General features: G+C 39.3%; 1 protein-coding gene across 5 annotated transcripts in view; it reads left to right on the top strand.

Annotated features, from left to right (window-relative positions):
• The window catches only part of ITSN2 (intersectin 2), a 136,775-nt gene that overhangs the window by 86,363 nt on the left and 24,564 nt on the right, over positions 1 to 25,848 (top strand). For all 5 annotated transcript variants that reach the window (XM_032866944.1, XM_032866946.1, XM_032866945.1 and 2 more), the window contains 6 exons: positions 580 to 644; positions 2,448 to 2,614; positions 5,967 to 6,012; positions 6,096 to 6,217; positions 7,938 to 8,034; positions 8,445 to 8,636. In XM_032866944.1, coding sequence (XP_032722835.1) covers positions 580 to 644; positions 2,448 to 2,614; positions 5,967 to 6,012; positions 6,096 to 6,217; positions 7,938 to 8,034; positions 8,445 to 8,636 — 689 coding nt within the window. The remainder of the gene's footprint in view (positions 1 to 579; positions 645 to 2,447; positions 2,615 to 5,966; positions 6,013 to 6,095; positions 6,218 to 7,937; positions 8,035 to 8,444; positions 8,637 to 25,848) is intronic.

The raw sequence follows: 25,848 nt of genomic DNA, 5'->3' as shown, positions 1-25,848 counted from the left end.
AACTGCCTTACTGTATAATTTCCTCAAGGGTCCTGGGGAGCACTGGTACGTCCTACAGATGTCTAGTTCTTAAGTACGACAGTCTTCCACATTTTTAAAGACAGTTTCTTGGGTTAAATTAGAAATTAAAGCTTTACTGTTTCTGAAATATAAAAATAAAGTTCTATGCTCAAAACAGATATTAAAATTAATATATTATGTTCTTCTTGTTTCTCCCTATACCAAGCCAAGCCCCCTGTGTGCTTTACTAAATTACTGTCCATTTACCAAAGCACTTGTGTCTTTTAAATTCCTCTAGAAAGGCAAAGTATCTCACACTTTAAAAAACTATTTATAAATCATGTTGAAATTACTTCATTAAAAAATTTAGAGGTTTATAACTAGGCCCTTCTTAGTTCCCTAACGATTTTGTGTTAGGAGAATATTTCTAGCCTGTGTACTGAGACAATATTTAAATTAATTTTAGAAAGTCCTAAAAGAAAGTACTGCAAACACCCGCTGATCACCTTTCTTGGTTTTTGCTTGTTGAGGTCTTTGTTTCATTATTTTTTAAAATCTGTTTGTGTATTTACTTGGCAGACCAGAAGCTTTGTATGCAGCTATAAACAAGAAACCTACCTCTGCAGCCTATACAGTTGGAGATGGTGAGTTTTTGGCAAGTTGTAAATTAAATGGGAGTCAGATTAGCTATTGACTCATTGTCTGACTTCCCACAGTTGTTATTTGCCTTGTTTCCATGTCTTCGCTGTTAAAGTAGGCCTAGAAGAACCCTCCCTTAGCTATTTCATACGAATATTGAGAATATAGAAAACATATGGCACTTTTAGAAAATCGTTACTATAAAAATTCAGCATAGACTCAATAAGATCATAAATGAAAAATGTTACAGTGAGATAGCATGAAGGTTTTTGTTTTCCTGTTATTTTAGATATCCAGGTTAGGCAATTTTAATACATTTACTTATAAACTGCATTTTAATTACAGTGTATCATATAAATCATTAAGTAGGATTTGAAATCAAGGTACACTTTATCATAATTATTACAAAGAAATTTTTTTCTATAGCCCTTTGGGCTGACTAATAACTTATATTTTTATTTCAATGTACTAAAAAATGAAAGATTATCTACCCTAAGTTTCTGACATTTATTTAACACTTACATAGCTTTATAAATGAATGACGTACGTCCCCTGTAAAATGAGTTGAATAGTAGAAGTACATTTTATGTTTACATTACTGCTCAAGAAGATTAGCTTAATGATAAATTAAACCATTTATTCAGTATCTACTATGTTAAAGTTTCTGTGCTAAAGCCTGAAAAATACAAGGATGAATAAAACACAGTTTCCCAAGTCCTCACAGTAGACTGGGGAGTATAGGCATACCACTGTAAGAAATTCTGTAATGAGTACATAGAACTGAATTTTGAGTAGGACCTATGAATCCACAGACGAGGCAGTGTTGGATCATCTTAAGCAAGGAGTAGAATTTTGCATAGTGACAAGGGAAGAGAAAGCTCTTGTGGATGGAGGGAAAGTTAAGAGCCAGGGCATGGCTGTGAAAGGTTAGAGAGCTCAGATCACCAACCAGACTGGACCCATACATAGGCTCACTGTGGAATGAGTGCTGTGAAGTGAGTCTAGGAAGGGAGGAAGGAGTGTTTGGGGAAGACTAGCTAATTGCAGCATACCTAAACCTTGCAAGCATTTTTGGTTTTGTTAAATCACCCAGTAATACTGGGAACATGAACAGTAAGTAGGTTGTAGATGGTGTTCCTAGTCATTTCTAGTTTATGATGTACAGATGAAATTCCATGTTGACAAATAAAATTAACTGGAAACTAAGAAAGACTTCTACAACCAGGTCATTGACTGTTTATTCAAAGTAGCAGTAATGACAGGGATGGAAACCAAAGCCAATATATTTTCCCAAAGAAGTCAGTATGTATTGAGCATCTACTCTGTGCCAAGCACTGTGCTAGGAGCCGGGTCACTGTGGTAGAACTTGGCTGCTGGTACTGATGTCAGCTGAATATTGGGCATTTCCATAATGATATATAAAAGAATTAGAGAGAAAAGAACTTAGCATATTAAGATATATTTTGTGTAAGGAAACTGAAAAACTATTTTCATATCTTAACTCTGTAGAGATACTTCTACCTATTTGTGTTTTGGGATTCTCTGTGATAAGACGGTGGTGATGATGATGCTACAGTAGGGAAAAGAAGAAACCCTATGATAAAGCTTTATGTTAAATAATCTTTTTCTAGAAATTATTAAATAATTGCCTCATTCTTTTTTCTACTTTAATATCTTTTTACATTTGGTTTCCTTAACTTACAAGGTCTTTTTTAGTTAATTTACACAAGGTTTGGAGATTAACATAATCTTTTTCTTTCTATAATCTTACAACCAAAGTTCGTTTCTTTTTGTTTTGTTTCCTACAGAGTATATTGCACTTTATTCATATTCAAGTGTAGAACCTGGAGATTTGACTTTCATTGAAGGTGAAGAAATATTGGTGACCCAGAAAGATGGAGAGTGGTGGACAGGAAGCATTGGAGATAGAACTGGAATTTTTCCATCAAATTATGTCAAGCCAAAAGATCAAGAGGTAGAGTTATTTTGGTACAGAAACAAAATTATTCCATTCCATTTCATACTGAAAATAGAGACCCATGTATAGACAAGCTTTGGTTATAAGGACACCACTGAAGGTGGCACCAGTTAAATAGAATTTATTGTGGGGATCCTGTTAGATAAGAGGGACAGGATTTCATGAAATTTCTAAGAGTAGGAGCCAAAAGTAGAGCTGGGCATCATGGTTACTGAAGCTAGGAAGGAGTCCCAGATCCCAGGGATCACCTTCAAGGAGTTTGTAAATCTTTGCAGCTCTGGTGCAGCTCTTTTCATCCTACCACTAGTGCCGTACAATACAGCGGTTCTCAAACTCTTTGATTTGAGGAACTTTTTACATTCTTAAAAATTACTGGGGATTTTAGGAGCACCTGGGTAGCTCAGTCAGTTGAGCAACGACTCTTGATTTCACCTCAAGTCATGATCTCAGCAGGGTCTTGAGATCCAGCCCTGTGTCTGTCAGCCTCTGCACTCAGCAGCGAGCCTGCTTGAGATTCTTTCCCCTTCCACTCATACTCTCTCTCTAAAATAAATAAATAAATCTTTAAAAAATTATTGGGCACACTAAAGAGTTTTTAAAACTGTATGGGTGGGGGATGCTTGGGTGGCTCATTTGCTTAAGCATCTGCCTTCGGCTGAGGTCATGATCCCAGGGTTCTGGGATGGAGCCCCACGTTGGGCTCCCTGCTCATTGGGGAGCCTGCTTCTACGTCTCCCTCTGCCACTCCCCACTTGCTCTCTCTTCTCTCTCTAATAAATAAATAAAACCTTTTATTTAATGTATTTTAAAAAATACATATATAGGTTAAAATACATGTATATATGGGTTACACATAGTTATATTTTCCTTATTAGAAATTAAAACCGTGGAATTTTAAAAATACTTATTTTAAAGTAACAAAAGTAGGGATTTCTGGATGGCTCAGTCTGTTAAGGCATCTTCCTTCTGTCATGATCCCAAGTCCCATGTTGGGGGTGGGACAGAGTCCTTGCTCAGCGGGAAGCCTGCCTCTCCCTCTGCCTGCCACTCCTCCTGCTTGTGCTCATTCCCTCTGACAAATAAAATCTCTTAAAAAATAAAGTAACAAAAGTAAACCCATTACATGGTAATATAAATAACTTGCTTCTTATGAAAAACAACAATATATTTTCAAAGAAAAAAGTTTGTTAGAAAGAGTAGCATCGTTTTGTATTTTTGCCAAGCTCTTTAATGTCTGGCTTACCTTGAAGACAGCTAGATTCTTCACTGTTTCGGTATTCATTCTGTGGTGATACATTCTTTTGGCTGACATATATGAAGAAAATTCAACCTCACACAGGTACGGGAGAAGACAGGAGTATTTATTAACATTTTCAGGTGCCTGTGGTTATGCTTTGATATTACTATACCAAAACTTAATAAGTGTTAAATTGTTACAGGTTAGTTACACATGAATCTAAAGCCACATCAGTGAACATTTCTTACTGTTACATTAAAATTCACCACGCTGTTTTGACATTGAATGGATTTTTAAATCCATGCATTGGTCATTTGGGAAAGATGAAATCCCTGAGTTATGCAAATATTCCTTGTATTGCCACATTTCATTATACAATATCAAAAAATTTTATTTGTTAATATCACCATAGATCTCATGGGAAAATCTTCATATACTTTGAAACTGCCAAACTCATGATGATAGATGCAGGTTTTCCAAAATTTCAATTTTCTCTTGAAATCCCGAATTGGATCATTGACCACAAGTCCTGTCAGCTATATTCCTTAATGTGACAGACATACTTTATCTTGGAGAAAACGTCTGCTAAATCCCGAGTCTGAAGAGTTTGTCTTTAGTTGTTCTTTCAAGTAAAAACGTCCCGTGAAAACCCCAGTTCAGCTCACAGTTTAATCACACAAGTGCTTCTCCTTCAGATAGCCACCTTCTATTCATTATGCTGCGGAAACGCTGTAGGCTTGCTTCTATCTAGTCACATAGAATTTTTAAAAGATTGTGTTTCACTAAGATTTCATAACATTTTTACTGCTTGACTGAGGACATTTTTAAGTGAAACCGGTTTTGTTTGTCCTGTGATTATGTGGTTGTGAAGAAAACTGTGACCTCTAGTATAATTTCACACCGCTGTCATGATTCATGCTAAGGCATCAGCAGCTTTACTCCTTGGGGTAAATGTCAACACAGCAAAAGAAGCAATTAACGTCTTAATACTGTGAATGAAAAAGGTCTTTATTTAATGAAAAAGCCCCTTGAAAGGGGCTCAAGGACCGTCCCCAGGGATCCGCAAACTGCCCGGTTTGACTACCATCTAGGTTGACTTCTGGCTCTAACATTAGAGGCCTTGGACGAGTTATTTCCCCTTTCTGTACCTCAGTTTCCTTCTCTGTAACATGGGGATAATCATAATACTTAATAGGGTTATTGTGAGAATTAAATAAGTGACTGTATGTAAAATTCATCGGCTGTAACTCACATCTGTTACACAAATGGTGGTTTCTAAATACTGTTCGTGTAAGTGCTCGGAAATCGTTAGCCCTTGCCTAGCATTTCTTCAGCCTCAGTACTTCCACTATAGCTGTGTTCACTCACAGAAGAAAGGTGTTCCGTTCCTTCCCTCACTTTTTCAGATTCCTGAAATGAAGAAAGGTTGTTGGTGCAACTGTCCTGTAAAGTCATACTGAGGTTATAGTTGCTACCCAGGGCATGGATTTTTTTGTTCTTACGTCAGGTTCAGGGGGAATATGCAAAAGAATTAAAAACATTGACTCCTAGGTAGCAGCAGTAAAACTCACATATGCCTTAAGGTATGTTGTAGGTGGTGGGCATTGATGCTAACCTGATAAATGAGAGGTATCTGGTCACATTTGGTATTCAGGAAAGATGCGTTTAATAAGCTATTCTTGTTGAATCATTGGATGCCAACATCAACCACTTGTGTATAATGTCTATTAGTAGACCAGATCTCCCCATAATTAATGTTCTGGATTCTTTACTTACTTGGTTAATATAAGACTAATTGTTGGGGCACCTGGATGGCTCAGTGAGTTAAAGCCTCTGCTTTCAGCTCAGGTCACGATCCCAGGGTCCTGGGATCAAGCCCCACATTGGGCTCTCTGCTTGGCAGGGAGCCTGCTTCCCTTCCTCTCTCTGCCTGCCTCTCTGCCTACTTGTGATCTCTGTCAAATAAATTAAAAAAAAAAAAAAAAGACCAATTGTTATTTTGATCTTCATTTAAAGAAACAGGGAATTAGAAATCTCTAATTAGAAATCTCTTTTGCATTCTTACATCTGGATTATTAGAAAATGGTAAAACAGTATGTCTTTTTCTTACAGAGTTTTGGGAGTGCTAGCAAATCTGGAACATCAAACAAGAAACCTGGTATGTATAATAATGAAGTTGGAAAATTACTATAGTGTTTTAATTGTCTTGAATTCATAGTTTCTTATCTGTCTTCTTTTTAGAGATTGCTCAAGTAACTTCAGCATATGTGGCTTCTGGTTCTGAACAACTAAGTCTTGCACCAGGGCAGTTAATATTAATCCTAAAGAAAAATTCAAGCGGGTGGTGGCAAGGGGAATTACAGGTAATAACCTTGAAGTAACATTTATCATTTTCATTATAAAAGTAATGTATGTTCATATTAAAAATAAAATTAAAAATTTTTAGATCACCTATAATCATACCACCTAAGGTAATCAATATTAACATTTTAATGTATTATTTTCCCTCTAGTATTTTCCCTGTTCATTTTTAGCGCATTTGAGCTGATATTATAAGAAACAATATGAAGAATAATTTTCTATATAGACATAATTGTTTTCCAATAATACCTGCTTTAATAAACCACAGGTCACCTTCTTAAAGGAAAGCATAGCATCACCTTTGCTTGGGATAAGCCCATTGTATAGCCTCTCTCCAGGAAAAGAAACATGATCCAGACTATGTATTGAGAAACTTGTTGGACTTTGCCCACCATAGTCTTATGCTTTTGAAACAGCAGTGAAAGGAAAGGAAATGTAGGCATAAATGAACCTAGTTTTTTCCTAAAATGTTAGAGACCGTTATTGCATATGTCTTGATTCAGAAAGAGAGTTCTCTTCTCCTAAAGGTTCCTTACTAGAAAAACTAAAAAGCATTTTAAGATTAAAAGATGATGAGGGGTATAATAGCTGTATTTTTATGTAAGATTGATATGTGATTATAATATGGAGGATAAACACAGCTTCATTCTTGCACATCAGCCTTACACAGTTCCTAGAGAGCAGTGGAGGTTCAAAATTCAGTATCTTGAATAACCCCCTGAAATCCCACCTTCCTATTTTGCTTTGAAGATCAACCCAACTAAATGGGAAACATGGCTCTCCACAAATTGTATTTATGATCTCTGTATTAATTTTTAACAAAGCTCCAAGAGATGTTCATTGTGCACTGTACCATTTTAAGGTTAACTTGAATTTACTAAGAGAACTCTAGAAAAGTGTTTTTAGTTTATAAATATTATTTGTGTGAAATATGCACAGTACTCTGAGCCCCAAAGGCCTTCTAGTAGCCTTCTACAATGGCATTTCAGCACCACTTGGAGATGCATATTGAATCTTCTGGTTGTTTGATACTAACCTGGAAGGTCACCGCAGAGTTCAGCAGTCCCCAAGACCACCCTAACTTCTGACACCAGTTGTTAAGTTTAGAGGTCCCCAAGATCACTCTCAAGTTCAGTAATTAACTAGAATGACTCATAAGGGACTGAAATTATTCTTCTCATAGTTGCGGTTTATTACAGCAAAATAATTTAGATTAAAATTAGCCAAGAGAAGAGATATATGGGACTGATTTAAGGACAGTTCCAAAAACAGAGCTTTCATTGTCCTCTCGCGGTAGAGTCATGGACAGCATTAACTCCTGGCAACAACACATACCACCGAGTATTGCCAAGCAGAGAAGCTCATTCAGGGTCTGGTGTCCAGAGATTTTACTGGGGCTCCATCACATAGACATGGTTCTGCCCATATGGCTTGAATGAGTCTCCAGTCCCTCTGGGGGTTGAGTTCATAATATATGACCCAAAGCATCCACCATAAGTCACATTGTTAAACTGTCTGGCATGGTCAAGGCCCCCAGAGAAAATAAGACACTGAGCAGTCAGGACATACCACAGGTTTAGAGATTACCTCCCAGGAGCCAAAGGTAGAGTTCATACCTCTTTTGGGACAGGGCTAAATTCTTTACTACGCAGCCTTTTTTAGTTTATATCTCAGTAATTGTTTTTAATCTCCTCTTTCATATTCCTTTTGCTGATCTTACAGGCCAGAGGAAAAAAGCGACAGAAAGGTTGGTTTCCTGCCAGCCACGTTAAACTTTTGGGTCCAAGCAGTGAAAGAACTACACCTGCCTTTCATCCTGGTACGGCAGTGGGTTAACGTGTGTCGCAGCTTCTAGAAGCTTTGTTGAAACTCACCAACTTCTTAGATTAACATAAACTTTGAAAAATAGTAAAAATTATTTCTTTTTATAATTCTACCTAATGAGAACTTCCTTTCTAGAAAGTTCTGTGTGGAAACAGTCAACTGTTCGGTGATAATTGAACCAACCACTTAATTGCTTCAAATTTTTCAAGGTGGAATTCCTCTGCTCTCATACTTAAAGTGCAGTAGTTCATGTGGATTAACTGTAGCTGGGAGATTCTTGTTTTGTAAAACAAGGAATGGAGGAAGGAGGGTGAGAGAGAGCAGCTCAAGGGAAATTTTAGCCTAGTTTTAACATGGGATCTTTGTAGGAATAATTAATCTATTATTTTGTTCTTTTTCTGGTAGTGTGTCAGGTGATTGCCATGTATGACTATGTTGCAAATAATGAAGATGAGCTGAATTTCTCCAAGGGACAGCTTATCAATGTTTTGAACAAAGATGATCCTGACTGGTGGCAGGGCGAAATCAACGGGGTGACTGGTCTCTTTCCTTCAAACTATGTTAAGATGACAACAGACTCCGATCCAAGTCAACAGTGTGAGTAATACCAAACTGTTTGCTCTCAGCTAGTACAAAAGCTTTAATATGCAGCACATTCTGTCCCCAAGCATGTCTTAAACTCAGCACTCTTCTTAGCAAGTCTATATTAGGGATGAAAGCAGTAAATTGCAAAAGAAATTTTTTCACAAAATCAAAAGTTATACTGCTTAAATACTTTTTCTCTTAGCTTTAGACCTTACTATTAGACTGTATCTGAAAAGATGCCAACTCTTTTACAGGTTCTTGAGTTAAAGAGCAGTCTATACTTCAACTTCCCTTTACCACCATCCTTTTTTACCTCTAATGATCTTTTTCTGGTTAATAAAGAGCAGCCAGTAATTACCATATTCACTTACTCAAATTACCCTTTGAGAGTACAGGTGCTATTAATTTTGCAACCTTCTCATTTAATTCCATATATTTACACATCATCCAGGTTAGCAGAGAATTAAAAACCTGATTAAACTGTTTGTTTGCAAAACTCTATTAGGTGATTTTTTTTTTAAGATGCCTAATGCCATAAGAGATACATGAGTCAAGATCTGTTTCACTGTTTTTAGAACAAGGATCCAGATCACAGTATGAAATACGGTATTTTATAAAATTATCTTAGTAATTGCCTAGCCTTTCTTATATTTGACAATAAACTTGCATTTATAATAATTAGAGAATAAACAGCACTTAGAAATGCTTTTTACCTTTATAAAATGTCACTTTTCCCCTACCCTTTTGATTTGGGTTGTTTTGTTTTTGTTTTTGTTTTTTTACAGAATACATCATGATTCATCATGATTTGTATTTTTATCATTGTGAAATTATCTAAAATATTTATTAGCCTTTCATTTTAGTTTCTGAGAACACATAAATGGTAACCCAGTCAATCTGAGATATGCTTATGATTCAGTGCAAGTATTATGAATTTATACTATAAATTCTATAAAATTATAAATACTATAAAATTGAAGTATTAGAGCATTATTTTCACTGTAGAGCTTGTAGCTCCAAAAATAGTTCTGATCCTGGGAGAAGTCTTTCCTTTAGATAAAGCAACTGAATTTCCCAATTTGGATGTGGGAGGAGTTGAGTTTTTTATGGTTCGAACATCCCCCCAAAATGTGGGCTATCTACATGACTATTTGTAATCTCTGATGATGGTTTGGCAGCTTCCAGAGCTTGCCCGCTTATCTCATTAACTAGACATGCGTGAGGTACCTTCCCTGGCCCCGGGAGGGGAAGATACTTGTCAGACCTGTGGGGTCTGGAAGCTTCTTGGCTAGTGACCCTTGGAGACACCCAGTGCAGCGATACGTTTGGCTTTTCCAGGATGTGAAGGGACAGGTTTCCAAGTGCGTTGTTGTTTCTCTTGTTTTCCAGTGGAGGAACACTCTTTTCCAATTAAATCTTACATAATAAGGAATACAAAGAAGAGATAAAAACTATTCTAAAGGAAGAACAGCCAGGAGTATATGAGTCTGTGAAAAGTGGTTAAATTTTAGATTACCATTTGTGTTTCTTGGGCCCTTAACAATGACTATTTTCATTTTATAGTGTGATTAGGATGTTTTTTAAAGATTGAGGATTTTAATAGTTATGATTTGTTTAGTTGATGTTGCATGTTACTAGTCAAATTTTTTTCTCACCCACTTAATTTGCTTTATGTTCATTTTATTCCTCATTTTTCTTTTTATAGGACCCAATGTTGTCTTCCAGTGTGAAAGCACCCCAGAGACCCACTATCCAAGTTTGACTCTAGCGTGGAGGCAGGGCAGGCAGCCCTGATCAAATATCTCCTACACAATTCATTAACTCCGTTTGAATGTTAGAGCCACTTGTGATTATTTCTTTGTGTTTCTAATTTACAGTTAAAATTTATTTGTAACAAGTTAAAGGATAGTGGGTCTTTGTGTGGCTTTCCCTGCTGTTCACTCTGGCATCCTTTAGCATTTTTCTTCTTTTTTAATTTGGTAATTGTAGGTCATTAGCATGCATATTGAGTTTGCCCTTACATGGTGGGAGTTCAAACACACAAAGACCCACTATTTGCACAAACTATTCTCACTGGTTTGGAACGGGCTGCCGTGCTTTTCTAATGTTACTGCAACATGTATATTCATTACAGTTCAGATAAAACTTGCTTATGTTTTGCTCTTATGTTTGATCTTATCCTAATCACAGTGAGCTCTTAACTGGTTCAGTATGTGATTTGCTCCCAGATATGCACTGTTTCCTGTTACTTTCTAATATGCCACCATGAGAACCAATATTGAAAGCATTTAAAGGCCAAGAACTGGAAATAACCTTTTTTGTATTTTCTTTGTGTTTCTGGGTGGGAGCAATAACACTTCTGGGAAGCTTTTTCTCAGAAAAGAGGAAAGCAGCCTATCCCAGCAGGATGTGCAGAGTAGGCTATGTTTCCTTGTGCACTGTACTGTGGGAGTTCCTTAGGGTCTGTGAGCTCTGAGCTGAGGAAGGTCCTGCACCGTGTGCTGTAGCAGTCAGGTGTTACTTCTCTGTTGGGGACCTAAAAATGGACTCTTTTGGAGGAATGAAAGGCTCCTATCATTGACTGTGAGATAGGAAACCTTCCCTGCCTTAGCGTTTAGATCTAGAATACATTCTAAAGTCAAAATTCATGATACCTATTTTGATTAGGTGACTACCTGTCCCGGGTCATAAAAGGACACGCGTTGACGTTCTTCTTAATGTATTTAGTAAAAATCATAAGGAATCCTTGAACAGTTTAAATGCCACTGAGGCAGGCATACAGGCTCTGCTCAGTCCAGAATGAATTCAAGTGAAGAAAAGATGTCTGAGAGCAGCATTTTTTTGTGTCCATGAAGCTGCTCTGAGGCTAGAAGATTGGTTTTACCACCCAGAATTCTCTGGCTCATATTTTGTCTTCAGATACATTGGCTACTTTGGCATAGGATTTTACTCCTTTTCCTTGAACAGAAAACACTTTAAAGATAATAAACATTATTATAAATAAGTAAATGATGTGAGAGTATCTAGTTGAAAGAAAAAGGGGTTTTAGTAGGCAGTATTAAACTGTATTTGAAAATCAATGAGAAGTTTATGCAATTTAAAATGTTTACAAACTGCAGTGCAATCTACTCTTCATGAATGTCAGAGTATTATCAGGAAAAGTGTACATACAATCAGAGTCTTATTTCCTCACATAGTTCTTTAAGAAGAGTGAAATATGTTTTTATATCTCTGAGTTTCAGTTAGAGGCGTATTTTGTGCAATATTTATGTTAATGTGCCTATACATTGTGAATGAATAATTTCAGTCATTGCCTAAATCATAACTTTTTTCTTAAGAAAGAATCAACAGTTTAGGTAGAACTTTACAAAGTTCAAATGTCTGTGTTTCAAAATGCTTACCGTTCCTGGGATGTATGATGATGTACATGTGTGTTCCCTGGGGCAGGGATTTCTAGTTAACTATTAGACCACCTCAGTTTTTAGTATTTGGCATCATCATGGTACTTTTATAAAATATGACGTTAATAGGAAAGCAATAATAACACTTTACAGGTGGGATAACAGATTGCCTGCAGTCACTAAAGGAGACAGTACAAAGACTGAGTCCTTGTGAATTCAGCTGATCTTCCAGATTGTACGGATTACTTGGTCTTACCTTTTATTTTCTGAACTTTTTGCTTTTGCACTGTTTGATTGGGTTCAGATTAAGGACAGTTACTTTAAATCCATTTTAAACCCTGAGAGTGGAAATCAGACCACTGCTAATTAGCCGCACAATTTGGTATAACATTTTCTCTTTCTAATTTTGAATTTGGGCTTATCTAATACACTGATCAATTATTTCAGGTATTTTTATAGTTCAAATCACTTTACCGTAACCCTGATAAATATAAGTTATCAAGAATGACATTCAAGGAAAGCTTAGCATCTGTAATCAGTCAGAAAAATAATACATTCATCAGGTACCCATGGATTAATCAAATCCCATAAGGGCATACTTAAGCTGGATGTTGGTCTGGAAAATAAGTGTACTGTATTTCCTGAAATACCACTCTTTGTGTAGGTATTTTGCCACATATTTGAGAGAAAGCTAAAAGTAAAGGAAACTGAATGACATGTAAAAGTAACCTAAATCCGTCTTAAAGCGCATGTAGTCGGTCCTTTGCGGGACCTCCCGTTCAGCCACGTTGTTTGCTCTCTTCCTCGTTCAGGGTGAGAGGCGGCTTTCAGTTGGCTTAGAAAGAAACATTAGAAGGAAAGGGTTTATCAGGAACACAGAATTTTAAAATGGGGATAAATCTGAACCCCATAGGAAGACTCCAAATACTGTTAATTTAAAAAAAAAAAAGCTGTTTATTTCAAGATTGTGGTATGTGATAATTATTATTATTTTTTTTTTTTTTTGCTGGTAAATTCCTTTTTTTTTAATTTTTAAATTTTTTAATAAACATATAATGTATTTTTATCCCCAGGGGTATAGGTCTGTGAATCGCCAGGTTTACACATTTCACAGCACTTGTGATAATCATTTTTAAAGTATGTGATTAAACCTGATAGGTTTTCCAGCGATGAAAAAAGTTCTAAAACTGAAGCTGATTTTTTAGCAAATTTAAAAATTTAAGTCAGTCCCACCCATTATGTAGTTTCCTCTAAAACTTTATCTTAAAAGAGTCATTTTAAAGTAGTACAACTATTAAAAAATGTAACTTATTTTAAAATACAAAATGAATAGTGACAGTTTAAAAGAAAGTAGGGGAAGGAAAAGTAGAGAAAGAAATGCCAGTTCCAGTCCAAAGCTTTATTTGCCAAGTTTTCTTAGAATAAATTTTACCTAGTTATAAATTCTTGTAAATAGAATCTATAATGGAAATACTGAGAGACTTTGCCTGAAGTGGCATTATTGGATGCTGCTGTGATGCTACTGTAATAAGTTATTAAATTGTTGCAAAGTGCTGTTTTTGCCTTAAATTTTTATTTTGTGTGTCTTGAAACTATAGTATTAAAGGTGTTGAGATTGTGCAGATGCTGGGCACGCTTGGCATGAGGTCATCTGTTTTTATTTTTACAAAATTGTAATATAACTATGCAAGTGTGTTTATTAAAAGGACACAAACTACATTACTTGTATTGTGTATTTCTTTTGAAGCACCCTTTGAAACGTATTTTTAATTATATGTAGTCGTGATTGAATTTCTGTGGAATTTCTTTTTCCTTGACATAGTCTGTGGGTACAGGCCAGTGAGCTGTTTCATATTACAAAAGGCAAAAGAAATTTTTAAATGGTCAAGATTGAGATAATTTGATCCAAGATAATCATACATATCTCAAAAGCAGAAGAAATTTTGATTTGAAACTAAAAGAAAATATGATCTAGGGTAATAGACTACTATGTTATTTATAGTTTTTACTCCAATTTGTTTCTAAAAAAATTGGAGGGAACTTACAAGTTAATACTCATTGCAAACCCAAGATAAAACATTCTTAGTATAAAACAAGAGTCTATGTACAAGAAATTGTAGTGAATACTTGGAGGCCCCAGACTTAAGTAGAGGTTGACACTTACATGTAATCAAGTTGGTGGTTTCACCTTGAGTGAAAAAATATGTATCAAAATCCAACCCATCTGTCAGTGTCTGGCATAAACAATATCTTTCCAGAAAACCTTTCCTCATCTCTGGAACTGAGTATTTACATAAGGCCAGACAGGAACTAACTGCTAAGAATATGAAAACAAGTGTCAGCTAGTCCTGGGCTTGGGTAGCACATTGCTCTGTGAGGGGGTCAGGCACACAGGCAGATAATTCTAGAACAGCACACTAATAAGCACAGTGATCGACATTCACTGGGCACCAAGAGAGTACAGAGGAGGACTGCCTCAGTCACTGTAGATGGGTGAACTAGAGAAGATTTCCTGGGGGAGGCAACTGGGAGACCTATAAGATAGATAGGAGTAAGCCAGATGGGTGGGACAGTGAAGAGAACGACAGACAAGAGACAATGGAGGGGGTGATTTTATAAGCAGTTCATTATGGCTGCAGTGGCAGTGCAAAGCCAGAATCAGTGCAAGGTGGGGCTTGAGAGCCGGACCAAAGGCTAGATCAGATTCTCTAGCCTGAATGAGAGATTCATTGGGACCTCCTGGGAAGCTTTAAAAAAACTATTGATGCCTGAGTCCTCATTAAATGGTATGAAGCATGGTCTGCGTGTGGGGGTTTTTCGGAGCTGCCCCGATGATTCTGCTATGAAGCCAAGGTGGGGAAAAAGTGATGAAACAGAGCTAAGAACTGTTTCTGAAGGAACATTGGCAGGAGTTGGCAATGGATGGGATGTGTGGGCAGGTTTGTATCCTGGTGACAGGTAGAATCGTTGTGCCACCAGCTACAGTAAGGAGTCAGAATTAGGGGAAGAAGAAGAGTTTGGTTTTTTTCTACAAAGCCCCAGTGGGCCGCCAAGATAGACCTGTCCGGCAGGCGGTCGAGCAGCAGGACATCAGCCCATGGGAGGAACGCAGCTTGACGGTTGAGCCCATGAACATAGATGAGCTGACCGTCCAAGGGTGTCAGCAGTTACGGGGGGGTCCGCTAAAGCACCCACAGAGGCAGGAAACAGGTTCTAGGAGAACAAGGACACGCTGGCTGCGCAGCCATTGCTCAGACCAGTGAAAAGGAGAAGGAAGTGCCCTACACTGAGCCCTTACTAATTTAGGTACTTCTCTGAAGTTCCCTAATGTTTTTCCTCATTATGATTTTCTTTTTACAGATACGGAAATGAAAGCAAAAGCTAAATAACTTGTCCGAGGTTACACAGCCAGTAAGTGGCGGAGCTGGGTTCAGACCCACACGGTTTGTCTCCAGAGCCCATGCTCTCACCATCTACACTATGGTGCGGCCACTGCCCCCCTTTAGAGCAGTGAGGCTCCGCAGTGCAGCCAGCACTGGAACCAGGGAAAAGAAAAGAGGGAAAATCAGAGGTTGCACAGTGTTTCCTCTTTGTAGAAAGCACACACAGAGAAGCAGCCAGGAGGCAAAGACTGAATGTGACCAACAAGGACAGGAATCTTTAAGAATAGTGTCTGGAAGGATAAAGCTGAACATACCACTTTTTGGGTAGCAGCTTTATTGAGATAAGTCATATACCATACAGTCTGTCCACTTAAAGTGTACAGTTGAATGTTTTTTAGTATATTCAGTGTTGTGCGACTGCCACCAGAGATAGCTGATTCCAGAACATTCTCCTCACCCCCAAAAGAAGCCCTGTACCCTTTAACTTTTACCCTTCTGTCTTCCTATACAACCCCCACCTCCAGCCCTAGGCAGCCACTACTCACCTACTTTCCCTCCCCATATGTTTGCGTACTCTGGGCTTATCATATATGTGGAACCATAAAATGTGTGGGTTTCGTGATTGACTTATTTTACTCAGCATCATATCTTCAAGGTACACCCATGCTGTGGGATGCCTCTGCCCTTCGTTCCTTTTCATGACTAAGTAGTAGTCCGCTGTGTGGATACTTGCTTATCCATTCTTAAGTTGATGGATATTTGCGTTGTTGCTACTTTTTGGCTCTTAGGAACAACGCTGCTACAAATGTGTACAAGTTTTTGTGTGGGCATATGTCTTCATTTTTCTTGGGTATATAGGAGTATACTAGGTAGGAGTGGAATTGCTACATCAAATGGCAATTCTGTGTTTAGCTTTTTTTTTTTTTTTTTAAGATTTTGTTTATTTGAGAAAGACCAAGAAAGAGCATGAACAGTGGGGAGGAGCAGAGGGAGAGGGAGAAGCAGGCTTCCTGATGAGTGGGGAGCCCGAGATGGGGCTCCCTCCCAGAATCCCACGATCATGACCTGAGCCAAGGGCAGACGCTCAACCCACTGAGCCACCCAGACACGCCTCTGTGTTTAACTTTTTGAGGAATGTTTTCCAAAGTACCTGCACCATTTAATATTCCCACCAGCAGGGCACAAGTTTTCTCTTCTCCATATTCTTACCAACACTTGTTATTCTCTGACTTATTGTAGCCGTCCCTCTGGGTGTGAAGCAACAATTCACTGTGGTTTTGCTTTACATCTCCTCCATGACTAATGATGCTGGGTGTCTTTTCCTGTGCTTGTTGAGCATTTGCATGTCTTTGGAGAGAAGAGTATTTAGATCCTTTGTCTATTATTTGAGTACTTTGTCTTCGTAATCACGTTTTACATTCGTTTTAAACAAGAACAAGTTCTGGGCACTTGAGTGGCCCATTCGGTTAAGTGTCTGCCTTCAGCTCGGTCGCGATCCTGGGGTCCTGGGATGGAGCCCCGCATCAGGCTCCCTGCTCAGCAGGAAGCCTGCTTCTCCCTCTGCCACTCCCTCTGCTTGTGTTCCCCCATCACTGTGTCTCTCTCTCTGTCAAATAAATCAATAAAATGTTTTTTTAAAAAAAGAAAGAACAGCTAACATTTACTAAGCGTTTACTTTGTACTGAGCGATGGACTAAGTACTTCGGGTACCTGTCTGGGTTAGTCGGTGGTGGAGTTAGAACTCAAGTCCCAGTCTGACCCCAAAGTCGTGCTCTTAGCCTCAGCCCACGCTGCTTTCCGTAACCTGGAAGCAGCTGCAACTCCAGATCACAAAAGCAGAACACCCATCTCTTAACTCCAAGAGTCAGGCGAGAAGAGTGTAAAGAGAATTCGCATAAATCAGTCCGGTCAAGTTACCCTGAAAGGTACTGGGGGGACCTGCTGCTAGGGTCCCTGTGTCGCCGACAGCTGCCTGTTAACCACGAGCTCTGTCAGACAGTGCTGGAGAACTGGTCTGTCCACACCAAGCACGGGGTGGCAAAGTGACCAATTACGTTGTCACAAACAGTTTGAAAGTATGGGCTGTGTGATCATGCTGTTGGGGAGAATTAGGAGTAAAGCAAGCTGTTTAGTAATGGGGAGACCAAACAGCCCCCGGCACCCCAAGCCAGTGCTAGCATAGTAACGGGTGCCTAGTGTGAGTGCCGAAGCATGCAGGACAGTGCACAGGAAGCGGGCTGTGGGACCCCGCTACTCACTGCATGTGTGACAGAGGAGGTTTGTAGGTACCAGTCGCCACTAAGACACAGAAATGAGTTAAGGGAAGGTGAGAGCTCTGTTGGCATTTCCAGAAAAGTGCCCCTTATTCCCTCTAGATTTCAATCCAGCAAGCATCAGTCACGTTTCTGCGTACCGTTGTCATCCACGGTTTGCCCCAAGGAGGATGACTGTGTAGACGCCATTTAAATGGCCTGGCATTTCAAAGTGTAAGACTTGAACCAAGAGGCCTAGGAGCAGGGATTTCGTAGCTCTAAATTCTGCACTAAGTCCCTTAGCCACCAAACTTCCGAAGCTCCATATACTGGCACAGCAGGGGTCCGAGTGGGATCCGCTGGTCGCAGGGCTGATGAGAGGTTGTAAGTTGTCATGCGCGTGTTGGTAACGGTTATTTTTATGTTCAGATTAAAGGCTCTCTGTTGGGCGAACCTGAAAAGACTAGAGTTGCGTAACACCTCTTCGTGATCTTCTGCATCTGCCCGGCACATCCTGTCCCTCACATGGGCCGGTGACAGAACTCTGGCTAGTCTAGAACATGTCGCAAGGCTCAGTCTGAACAAAACTCCTTCCGAGGCTCAACCTCGGAGGCACCTCTGTCTGCCCTTAGGAGGTCTTCGCTCTCTTTTAGGCTTGTGACCTTTCACTGTAGATTCCAAAGTAAAAATAAAACCAATAAACGGTTTCTTTGTCCACGTGTGTTTATCAGCAGACTTGCTTTGGGAAGCTCTGAAGTACACTCACTTACCGATAACCGAATATTTCGCTTTTGCTTACTGATGGTCTGCAATATTAGAATACGTTATTAACTTCTCTTTTCGTGCTTAAACAACCTAACTCCCGGTGACGAAGAATTGACAGGCATCAGGAAGACCTAGAGCTTAAATTTTGTTCAGCAATTGTTTAGATTTCCAAAAACAAAACCACAAATATCCGTGGCTCCGTGGTAGGAGCATAGTGCCCGGTACATGGTTGGTATTTGGTAATAGTTGACAAGTGGATAAACCGCTGTTCTTTTTACAAAATAAGATCTGCACTCATTTTCTGGTCCCCCGACAAAACTTCTTTATTAAAGGCAGCCTTCAGGGGCGCCTGGCTGGCTTATTCCGTTGAATGTCTGACTCTTCATTTCAGCTCAGATCACGATCTCAAGGTCGTGGGACGGAGCCCCACGTTGGGTCCTGCGCTTGGTCCGGAGTCCGCTTGTCCCTCTCCCTCTGCTCCTCCCCTCGCTCATGCTCTTGCTCTTTCTCTCAAATAAATAAATAAAATATTTTTTTCTTTAAGGCAGTGTCAGAAAATGCACACAGTTTCGTCATCTGGATTTACTGTTAAAAATTGTCTTTTCACTGAGCTGCAAAACAGACTGAAAACCATTATGTGACACTCGGGCTGCTCCTTCCGGGTAGAGAATAGCGAGCATCGTTCAGTGGCCTTGGTCTTCTCACAATGGGCAAGGACGTTTCTGGGACTTGATGACGTAATCTGAACAAGCTCTCTTTGTACTGGTCATCACAAACCATCTTTTGTCCTTCACCTTTTGGAGTCTCTGCAGAGCTCCCTCCTCTGCTTTCTTAGGCGTCTCTAGGTTGCTTCTCGCTCTCGCGTTTGTTTAAATGGCAGCCGCTCCCGGACTCTGTGGGACACAGTTTACAGGGCTGTTATTCATTGTGCATAACTTGGCTGTCAGTCTCTGTGTCCTCATGCAAGTTGGGGGTAGGGGAGGGGGTCTTGTGACCCTGGAGACTTTGACCTGATCGTCACCATGATCTCTCCTTTTTCTTACTTTACCACACTTCCTGTCTGCCAGAAAGAACTTACCAGCACGTTCTCATCATTCTCTCTGGCCACCCATACTTACTATCATTGTACCATCTCCTGCAGTTCAGGGCTTATCTTCATATCACATTCTTCAGATACTTGTTGAAAACCTACTATGTGGGCGCCTGGGTGGCTCAGTGGGTTAAAGCCTCTGCCTTCGGCTCAGGTCATGGTCTCAGGGTCCTGGGATCGAGCCCCACATCAGGCTCTCTGCTCGACAGGGATCCTGCTTCCCCTCTCTCTGTCTGCCTGCCTCTCTGCCTACTTGTGATCTCTGTCAAATAAATAAATAAAATCTTTTTTTAAAAAAACCTACTATGTGTCAGACACTGGGGATATAGCAGATTATAAAATAGGCAAAAAAAATTCCTCCCCTCTCGGAACTGACATTTAAGTAGGGCAAGACGGAAAACAAAATGAATAAATATGTCATGTCTTGGGAAATTAAAGCAGGTTAGGGAAAGGGAGTGATGGGTTGGTGGGAGGGGGTGGATCCAGATGGATTTCAGCTTTAAACAGGCTCTGAAGTGGTGACATGTGAGCAAAGACTTGAAGGACATGAGAGACATCTGGAGGGAGCCATGTAGATACCTGGAAAGTCATTCTAGGCAGGGGGAAGAGCACATGCCAGGGCCTCAGTCAGGAACATGCCTGAGGAACAGTGTGGAGCCTGGTGTGGCTAGAACAGAGGAAGAAGTGAGGTCAGAGGGTTAACTGGGGAGATAGGGGAGACGGTTTAGGTTCTTAGAGGCCGTTTGTAAGAACAGCCTTGGCTTTCGCTGGGAGTGACAAGAACTCATCAGAGGGTTTTAATCAAAGGAAGGACATGATCTGATACGCTTTAACAGGATAGTTCTGGCTTGCTAGATGAAAGCAGGGGTTGGGACAGGGAAAGGTTCAGAAGCAAGCAGACATGTTAATAGGCTAGTTCAGTAATCCAGGTCCACGGTGGTAGTGGCCCGATCGGCATGATCCGAGTGGACATCGTGGGAAGTGGTCAGACTATATTCTGAAGATAGAGCCAACAGGCGGATTGAATGTGGGTGTGAAAAGAAGAAAAGTATCAAGGATGTCCCTAAAGATCTTGGCCTAAGCAACCAGAGGCATGGAAGTGCCATTAAATGAAGGCACATGATGAGGGAGGAGGGGCAGGGAAGATGATGAGGAATTTGATTTTGGATATGGCCCTCACTTACTTTTAAGATCGGTCAGTAGAGGGGTGCCTGGGTGGCTCAGTGGGTTAAGCCTCTGCCTTCGGCTCAGGTCATGATCCCAGGGTCCTGGGATCGAGCCCCACATCGGGCTCTCTGTTCAGCAGGGAGTCTGCTTCCCCCTCTCTGTCACTGCCTGCCTCTCTGCCTACTTGTGATGTCTGTCAAATAAATAAATAAAATCTTTAAAAAAAAAAAAAAAAGATCGGTCAGTAGGGATGCTGGGAGAGCCGTAGAACATGGTGAGGTCCAGAGCATATATTTGGGTTGGAGTGCACGGGTGGGAGTGCCTCGGTGCGTGGATGATTCTTAAAGCCACGAGACTCGGTGGGACCACCAAGGCTGTTTGTGGAGAAGAGTTACAGGGCTGAGCCTTTGGCTTCCAGTGTTAAGTCTGTGGGTTGAGGAAGAGCTGGGAAAGGAGAGGAGGGGACTGGCTGGTGAGGTGGGAGGACGTGAGGTGAGGTGGTGACCTAGAAGCCAAGTAAAGAAGGATTTTAAGGAGGAGGGAGTGATCCACTGTCACAAATGCTAGTGATTGGTCAAGCGAATTGAGGGGCCTTTTGCTAAAGGAGGAGGCTTCCTGGAGCTTTGGGTAATCTCTTCTTGAAACTACAACATTTGAAATAATTTTAATGCTTAGTGTTTCAGCTATATTCAGGAAATGTGTTTACATAGAAATATAGAGGCCAGTATTTGTTGAAATTAATTCTGTGGGTGCTTGAGAAAAATATTCCTTTGCCTATGTGTTCACTATATTAAGCTTGTTAATATTCAGGTCTTTCATATTTACTAATTTTCATTGAGAGGTATTATAACCCACTACTTTGATTATAGATTTTTCAAATCTTTTTTCTTTCTTTTTTCCTCTCTTGCACCCTTGTCCCTTCCTTCCTTCCTTCCTTCCTTCCTCTCTTTCAGAGGTCATTTTGTCAGTTAATTTTACATTTTGATGCTCTCCTGTTAGTTTCAAATGAAACCAGAATTATTATACCATCCTAAATATTTATAATGTTTACACAGATCTTTAAAAGCCTATTTTGTCTGTTGCTAATAAAACTTCCCTAGTTACTTTTTAATATATTGTAAATGTGGAACCTTATCCAAACCTTTACTTCTGACATTTCTGTAAGATTACATGTTAGGTGTCATTGTAAACAACATCTAGCTGAATTTTTTTTAATTCCAGTATAATTAATATGTAGTGCTATGTGAGTTTCAGGCGTACAATATAGTGATTCAGCACTTCCATACAACACCCGTGCTCATCACAGTGAGTGTACTCTTATCCCCATCACCTGTGTGTCTCATTCTCCCCGACTGCCTCTCTGATAACCACCCGTTCTCTATATTTAGAAGTTTTATATTTACATTTGAGAGGTTTTTTGCAGGGGTGCCTGGGTGGCTCAGTGGGTTAAGCCTCTGGCTGCAGCTCAGGTCATGATCTCAGGGTCCTGGGATCGAGCCCCACATCGGGCTCTCTGCTCAGCGGGGAGCCTGCTTCCCCCTCTCTCTGTCTGCCTGCCTCTCTGCCTCCTTGTGATCTCTGTCAAATAAATAAAATCTTTAAAAAAAAAGAGTTTTTTTTGTTTGGGGCAGCTGGGTGGCTTAGTCGATAAGCGTCTGCCTTCGATTCCGGTCATGATCCCAGGGTCCTGGCATCGAGTCCTGCATCCGGCTCCCTGCTCAGTGGGAAGCCTGCTTCTCCCTCTCCCACTCCTCCAACTTGTGTTCCTTCTCTCACTGTGTCTCTCTCTTCAAATAAATAAAGTCTTTATTTTGTTTAAAGATTTTATTCATTTGTCTCAGAGAGAATGAGAGCGAGCATGAGAGGGGGAAGGTCAGAGGGAGCAGGTGACCCCTTGCTGAGCAGGGAGCCCGATGCGGGACTCAATTCTAGGACTCCAGGATCATGATCTGAGCTGAAGGTGGTCGTTCAATCAACTGAGCCACCCAGGCGCTCCTAAATAAAATCTTTAAAACAAAAAAAAAGTTTTTTGTTTGTCTTTTTTTGTTGTTGTTCATTTCATTTCTTAAATTCCACATATAAGTAAAATCATACAGTATTTGTCTTTCACTGACTGACTTATTTCACTTAGCATTATACACTCTAGCTCTATCCAGTTGTTGCAAATGGCAAGATTTCATTCATTTTTGTGGCTAAGTAATACTCCATTTTATAAACACACACACACACACACACACACACACACACACACACACATATCTTTATCCGTTCATCTGTGCGTGGACACTTGGGCTGCTTCCATAATACAGCTATTATAAATAATGCTGCAGTAAACATAGGTGTGCTCTTATCTTTTAAATTCATGTTTTTGTTTTCTTGGGGTAAATATCCAGTAATGAAATTACTGAACTGTATGGTAACTCTATCTTTAATTTTTTGAAAAACTTTTATACTGTTTTCTCCAGTGGCTGTACCACTTTGCATTCCCACCAACAGTGTAGGAGGATTCCTTTTCCTCCGTATCCTGGGCAACACTTGTTGTTTCTTATGTTTTTGATTTCAGCTGTTCTGACAGGTGTTAGGTGATATGTCTCTGCAGTTTTGATTTGTGTTTCCTTGATGCCAAGTGACAAGCATCTCTTCTTGTGTCTGTTGGCCATCTGGATGTCTTCTTTGGAGAAATGTCTGTTCATGTCTTCTGCCCATTTTTAATAGGATTATTTGGGGTTTTTTGGTGTTGAATTGTGTAAGTTCTTTACATATTTTAGATACTAACCCTTTATCAGATATGTCTTTTGCAAATATCTTTTCCCATTCATTAGGTTGTCTTTTTGTTTTGTTGATTGTTTCTGTTTTTTTGCAGAAGCTTTTTATTTTGTTCTAGTCCCAATAGTTTATTTTTGCTTTTGTTTCCCTTGCCTCAGTAGACATATCTAGAAAAAAACTTGCTGTGGAGGCACCTGGGTGTCTCAGCCAGTTAAGCGTCTGACTCTTGATTTCAGCTCAGGTCATGATCTCAGGGGTCATGAGATTAAGCCCTGCATCAGGCTCTGCTGTCAGTGTGGAATCTGCTTGAGATTCTTTCTCCCTCTCCCTTTGCCCCTTCCCCTGCTTGTGTGTGTGTGTGTGTGCGCACGCGCACACATGTGCTCTCTCACTTGCGCTCTCTCTCAAATAAATAAATGAAATCTTTAAAAAGAAGAAAAGAAAAAACTTGCTGTGTATGATGTCAGAGAAATCACTGCCTGTGCTCTTCTAGGATCTTTATGGACTCAGTCTCACATTTATTTAGGTTCTCAATCCATTTTGAGTTTATTTTTATGTGTGATGTATGAAAGTGGTCCAGTTTCATTCTTTCATGGGTAGTTCTCCAGTTTTCCCTTTTTTGAAGAGACTTTTTCCCATTGCATATTCTTGCCTCCTTTGTCAAAGATGAATTGGTCATTCAATCGTGGGTTTATTTCTGGGCTCTCTATTCTGTTCCATTAATCAATGTGTCTGTTTTTGTATCAGTATCATACTGTTTTGATTACCACAGATTTGTAGTTTATCTTGAAATCTGGGATTGTGATACCTCCGGTTTTGTTCTTTCTCAAGATTGCTTGGCCACTTGGGGTCTTTTCTGGTTCCATACAAATTTTAGGATTATTCTGGTTCTGTGAAAAAAAATGCTTTAGGTGTTTTTATAAGAGTTGTATTAAATCTGGGGATTGCTTTAGGTAATATGGACATTTTAACAATACGTGTTCTCCCAGTCCATGAACATGGAGTATCTTTCCATTTGTTTGTGTCATCTTCTATTTCTTTCATCAGTGTTTTATAGTTTTCAGAGTACAGATCTTTTACCTCTTTGGTTAAGTTTATTCCTAGGTACTTTTTCATTTTGGTGCAATTGTAAATGGGATTTTTAAAAATTTCCCTTTCTGCTATTTCATTATTAATGCATAAAAATGTAACAGATTTCTGTATATTGACTGTATCCTGCAAGTTTATTTATTAGTTCTAGTAGTTTTTTGTTGGAATCTTTAGGGTTTTCTGTATATAGTATCATGTCATCTATAAATAGTGGAAGTTTTACTACTTCTTTACCACTTCGGTTGCCTTTTACTTCTTTTTCTTGTCTGATTGCTGTGGATAGGACTTTCAGTACTATGTGAATAAAAGTGGTGAAAGTGGACATCCTTGTCTTGTTCCTGATCTTAGGGGGGAAAGTTTTCAGTTTTTGCCGTTGAGTATGATGTTAGCTATGGGTTGATGTGATGTATCACATTGATTGATTTGCAAATATGGAACCACCCTTGCATCTCAGGAATAAATCTCACTTGATTGCAATGAATGATTTTTTTAATGTACTGTTAAATTTGGTTTGCTAATATTTTCTTAAGGATTTTTGCATCTATGTTATCAGAGACATTGGCCTATAGTTCTTCTTTTGTGCTGTCTTTGTCTGATTTTGGTATCAAGGTCATGTTGGCCTCATAAAATGAATTTGGAAATTTTTTTCCTCTTCTATTCTTTTGAATGGTTTTAGAGGAATAAGTTTTAACACGTCTTTAAATGTTCATTAGAATTTACCTGCAACAGCATCTGGTCCTGGAGTTTTCTTTGTTGTGGGTTTTTAAAATTTCCAATTCAGTTTCATTGCTGGTAATGAGTCTGTTCACATTTTCTATTTCTTCCTGATTCACTTTTGGGAGATTATATGTTTCTAGGAATGTATCCATTTCTTCTAGGTTGTCCAGTTTGTTACCATACAATTTTTCATAATGTTCTCTTATAACCCTTTGTATCTCTGTGGTGTCAGTTGTTATTTCTCCTCTTTCATTTCTGATTTTGTTTGAGTCCTCCCTCTCTCTCTTTCGCTCTTTTTCTCTTTTATGAGTCTGGCTAAAAGTTTATCAATTTCCAAGAATCAGCTCCTGGTTTCATTGATCTGTTCTATTGTTTTTTTTAGTTTCTTTTTCACTTATTTTTGCTCTAACCTTTATTTTCTTTCCACTGGTTTTGGGTTTTATTTGTTCTTCTTTTTCTAGCTCCTTTAGGTATAAAGTTAGGTTGTTTGTGATTTTTCCTGTTTCTTAAGGTAGGCCTTATTGCTATGAATGGCCCTGTTAGAACAGCTTTTGCTGCATCTCAAAGATTTTGGACCATTGTGGGTTGTTGTTT

The sequence above is a fragment of the Lontra canadensis genome, unplaced genomic scaffold, assembly GCF_010015895.1.
Source record: "Lontra canadensis isolate GAN:19392208 unplaced genomic scaffold, GSC_riverotter_1.0 scaffold32, whole genome shotgun sequence".
Taxonomy (NCBI): Eukaryota; Metazoa; Chordata; class Mammalia; order Carnivora; family Mustelidae; genus Lontra; species Lontra canadensis.
This window is presented reverse-complemented; position numbering and strand designations above follow the sequence as displayed.